The sequence below is a fragment of the Sphaeroforma arctica genome, assembly GCF_001186125.1.
Source record: "Sphaeroforma arctica JP610 unplaced genomic scaffold supercont1.1498, whole genome shotgun sequence".
NCBI classification, from domain to species: Eukaryota; class Ichthyosporea; order Ichthyophonida; genus Sphaeroforma; species Sphaeroforma arctica.
Window position 1 is genome coordinate 1,561 of NW_014039060.1, and position 5,084 is coordinate 6,644.

General features: G+C 39.5%; 1 protein-coding gene across 1 annotated transcript in view; it reads right to left on the reverse strand.

The window, feature by feature from the left end:
- Positions 1–2,842: 2,842 nt before the first annotated feature.
- Positions 2,843–5,084, reverse strand: part of SARC_11036 (hypothetical protein) — a gene marked incomplete at its 5' end in the record, with an annotated part of 8,866 nt that continues 6,624 nt past the window's right edge. Inside the window, 7 exons of the mRNA XM_014294891.1 lie at positions 2,843–3,349; positions 3,627–3,749; positions 3,908–4,036; positions 4,149–4,233; positions 4,385–4,450; positions 4,541–4,617; positions 4,759–4,861. Coding sequence (XP_014150366.1) covers positions 3,234–3,349; positions 3,627–3,749; positions 3,908–4,036; positions 4,149–4,233; positions 4,385–4,450; positions 4,541–4,617; positions 4,759–4,861 — 699 coding nt within the window. The remainder of the gene's footprint in view (positions 3,350–3,626; positions 3,750–3,907; positions 4,037–4,148; positions 4,234–4,384; positions 4,451–4,540; positions 4,618–4,758; positions 4,862–5,084) is intronic.

Genomic DNA, 5,084 nt, shown 5'->3' on the forward strand with positions numbered 1-5,084 from the left:
TAATATATATATATATATATATATATATATATATATATATATATATATATATATATATATATATATATATATATATAGTAGATATGAGATCAGTAATTGTCAATACCATACCTCGGCTGATTAAATATATCCGACATATTGTTTCTCGTATTCATTCATTTGTCTATAAGCTGAACATCTCTTCCATTAGTATTTTGCTGTATACAATTGTTGTTTTTGAACTCTGATCATTGTACTTTCCATTTGAAGTATCCCTGTATGTACAGATTGTCGGGTTTTGGTGAGTACCATAGCCGTGCTATTAGGCCCTGTTATATACGTGTTTAAGTATATATTCATAGTTAAGTTCATTTCGATATACCTGCATGGAAGTACTGAAAGTGTAGCCAGATGGACCTTTCATGAATTCTACGACGTATGTTAGTTACATCAATGGTTACATACGCGTTACGTAAATATTTTATAGAATTTACGTACACGTATGAACGCACATTAATTTCGTGCGCATCCACGGAATATCTGTGTTTTTTTATGAATGTTCTTGACGACGGTTCGTGTGCGTATTAACACAGCATATATCGTTTCAGTTCATGTGGTATTATTGCGCAATATAACTGTGATAAGTCTAATCCAAGAACAAAGTCGCTAAATGTACATTCAAAATGTGGAACAGTCACTAAATGTACATTCACCCATTTTGTCGATGAAACCGAACTGAAATATTGATCAAATATGTACAAATATACATTTAGCGACAATTTCATTTTTTTTATGTACATTTAGTGACTTTAGAAAACGTACCCGTAAATCTGTATGTACATTTAGTGACTTTCCCAGGGCCATGTACATTTAGAGTATTTCCTCCTAATCCAATATAATGCATACTTTGATCGGACTTTAAGATTGCTGTCATTAGTTAATCTATCCTGTAATCACATAATGGAATACAGAAAACACGCAGATTTTGGTGTTACTTCTCTTTGTGTGGATATTTTCTTCTTCCATGCTTTCATTTTAGGGCATTAATGAAGCATATTTCTGAATGTATCAGCGGATTCGAATTCGTCGTTGACTCTCGCTTCATACTCTACGGAAAAGATGCTCTAGAACTGACATACCCTGTTAGATATCACTAGTAGATGACTTTCCTTGTCACATACGTGCTTTCGATGTTCAGTTTTCGACAGTAATCAGTTTGAGTTAAGTTGAACCAGCTATGTTTATCCCATTTAAGGTGTATCGTTTTCCCACTCAAAGTGTATCTTTTACCCATTTTATAGTGTACCATCTGGAATATTATGTCACTGCAGATTGAAGCGGTCTGTCTGAAGCTATATATTATCTTACAAATACGATATACTTTACACATATTATGCGACCATGCTATGAAGTATATGTAGTCTTTCGGGGATCTGGGTGTGCTAGAAGTGAGCCATTGTATATTACCAGGGTAGCATACCAGATCCATGAGTACCATCTCTGCGTAAAGTATTCTCAGTGTGTGTAACTATCACTAACATGTACCTTCTATTGAGCCAAAAAAAGATTGAGCCAAAAAAAGAAGGCGGCGAAATACGAAAAGTCATTCCAGCTTGGCAGAATATCAGTAGCATCGCAGTCGATAGCAACTGTAAAATGGTTGATTAATGGATTATACAAGAACCTTGGTAGTTATATCAAGATATTGCAAAGTTGAGACTCGTGCGCTCACCTGGTCGTTCCATCTGAGCCACCAACTTTTGCATAATTACGTGGTAGATAATGACGCATATTGCTAGCAAAGGAGTCAAAATCAAATCCCCCCCCATGTCCGCGGCAGTAGAGCTACCCAGCTTGGGTTTATGAAAAGCACATTGAAATAAGCTTTGTATTAGGGTCGCTGTAAACTGGCCACTAGCAATGGTTCTGGGTATAGTAAATTTGAGGCCCAAGTCAGACATGGTCCATGCGGACAGGAGCCCGAGAGAACATGTCAGCTATAATATTATTCGCTCGGTTTATGTCTGGTATCCAGCGTTTGGAGTCATATCTTCTGCACAATACGAAGAAGGCGGTCCCCACAGTTAGTCGGAGATTGGAAAAAAATGCAGGATATTCCCATAATCCGCACTAAAAACCCCATCTGAATATGGGGGTTTAAATTATCAATACTCTGTACCCATAGGTAATGGCTATGTTTTGCAAGTCATATTTGTGTGGCACCAGCGCTGTGTAGAATTCAGCTTTGTGCAGCGGTAAGCAAAAGAAAGAAGTCTGTCGACACCGTAACTATCGATGCGGGGGTCTACGACAGTTCTAGGGACGAAGGAAGCAATCTTAATACACGCGGTTCCGTTCTCAATGGTTTTCAGCCTATGTATCCCAAGTACGCTTGTGAGGTGTAGGTGACAAATTAGCTAATATTGTTGGCGTATAAAACACTGAGCACTAAACGCTATATCCGCCCAAGTAACCATGGAGTGCCATATCCGTATATGGGATTTTATTTATATTCATTTTCTCCTTGTTCATCCCATACGCAATGATTTGCAAGTCTTCTGTGCGTGGTACAGGTTTATGTGTAGAGGGCAGCAAAAGAAAAGTCTGTCGAAACCGCAACTATTAGTGCGGGGGTCTACGACAGATTTGGGGTCTCTGTCGAAATTCGTGGAGCATGAAAGTTGGACAAATACACTCGGTCTAGTTCTCAATGTTTTCCGGCACGATACTGTACAATAAAACAAATTGGCCCTTTTATGGTATATTTCGATCGCGCAGATTGTGCATAACTTGCCGTACCGTCGTACATACTGCGCAATTGTATATGAAATAAGCGGCAGCATGTCTGAGATTGAAAGTTGTGAGCGCAGACAATTTTTATTATTGTGTCCAGAATGATGATAGACCTTGGCACATGCATTTGTAAGGTCAGCTAAATACAGGGGAACGAGCCAAACTCAATCGCACCTAGCAAGCTACTCCTTAGAGATAACGTCACGCTAAATACCATCGTGCCGTCAGGATTTGTAAAGATCAGACGCCCCCTTGCGAGAGATTTCGTTACTTCTTTAGCCCGTGCGTAGAACAATTCAATATCTGTACCTGTTGTGACTGACAAGTTATTTCACGTCTTGTATGTGCTCGCGTTGTGCATAGTACATCTCTAATCACTTGGTGCCTAATATTGATGATTTCACAAAGCAGCGACAGCAGGGACCCTTCTCAAAGCAGTCAGGCCGTGCCAAATCAACAGATTAATCATCGGAACGGTTTAGCAGGTACACATTCAAGCCGATGGATAATAAAGTCGCCAGTGCCCCCAAGGCGAGAAGAATTGTCGACCAATCCTGTTGAAGAAGGCCAGTCCCACCTGATTTGGACGAAAGTGACAAGAATCAATGGAAACTGAGCGGAAATTTGTATTGGTTAAAAGCGTCAATAATGCAGACATACCACATACAAATTGTGCTCGCTGTTTTTTTAACCAAAAAGAAAGGCCGTCGAAAAGAACGAGGAACAACGTGCGGCAAGCTTGATAAAGATCTCGTAGCTCATGTAACAGGAAATGTATATCATTCCCCAAGAAATTGTTTGTGGGTGTAACGTATGCCTATAAATATATATACAAACTCAGCAGCTCAAATTACCATTGTCTGCCGATGACTTATCGTGACCGTCATCGTTTCCACTATCCTTACTTCCCCCGCTGAGCAGTTGTTTCAAAACACTTAACCATTCAATGTATGTTGTCTTAACTCCATTTTTGCTGCCTGGTCGAAGAAAGGTAAAGAAAATGCTACAAATCGGCAAGTTGATATCAATACGCACTGTATATGTCAGAAAAAGCATCTTCCGAAGATATTGTCTTGCAGTGTCGGGTTGAGCATTTCACGAAAATGGCCTCTTCAATAGACGAATTCGTACATACCATTTTCCACAGCCTTCTTCATGAAACCTATATTTTTCAACCAATTGCACTGCGAACTAACTCGCAAAGTAGAGGATGTATCATCAATACGAGACACCGCAAGCTGAACGACGATAGTGAATGACGTCCCTGTCGTTGCGGTCAACATTATTAGTACTATACAAAATCGGTTGACTTTGCTAAAAAAATGATCTGCAACGAAGGGGCCGACTGGACTAATCATGGAGAGATAATGTCTTACCGAATGGGACATCCGGGGTAACGGATGAAATATTCAGGACAAATCCTCCGGGTTCATCTACTGTGAGCATCTGAGTTTCAGTAGCCTACGATGCGCCACATACGATACAGTAAAAATATATTAGATATAAAAGCTCCCTGGACTTAAAAAAATGCATGAGATGATAGTACCACAGGAATAATTGGCACACAAGAACAGCTACACGAGGTGAATCTTGCATAAGGCACTCAACTCACCGTGTTAGCTTTGACAATTGAAGTGGCAGGCATCGTATATGCGACATCTCGTGTCATTTTACCGTCCTGTAAGTGATTGGGTTGATAGATGGTCAGTTATGTTCAAACCAACATGTAGACATGCATCTCACCGACCGCAAAAACAAACAGGTTTACCTCTTTCTCGACCCATGACCCTATCGACAGATCCGTATACTTGCGAAAGTCCGCATATTTGGTAAAAAAAATACTTTCTGAAAAACAATCAAGTGGCGAGGGCCAGTGAAATTAGTGAGTGAGTGACCCTTGGCACAATGCATGGACTATAACCATAAGTAGAACTGACGAGTGAAAAAAAACAGCAAGTTCCAATCAAAATAACGCTTACAACTCACTCTCATCAGTAATAATGAGCTCCTTCAGTTTCGAAGCGCTACAGGGCATAGTTTCATCCAGGATAATATTCGCAAGTGGCTCTGGTATATCAATTGGAACTGCCTGTAAATGTAAAACAAATAGATGAAACAGAAATATTGTATACATGCAAATATGTCCGTGCCAACATGTGTTTGTGTTAATCACAGCCATATTTAAATGGAAATATGAAAACACGAACAAACACACACAAACACATACATATGTCAGATATATCTATTATCACAGACACAGAGACAATTATATATATGTATTCATGTATACACACACACACACACACACACAC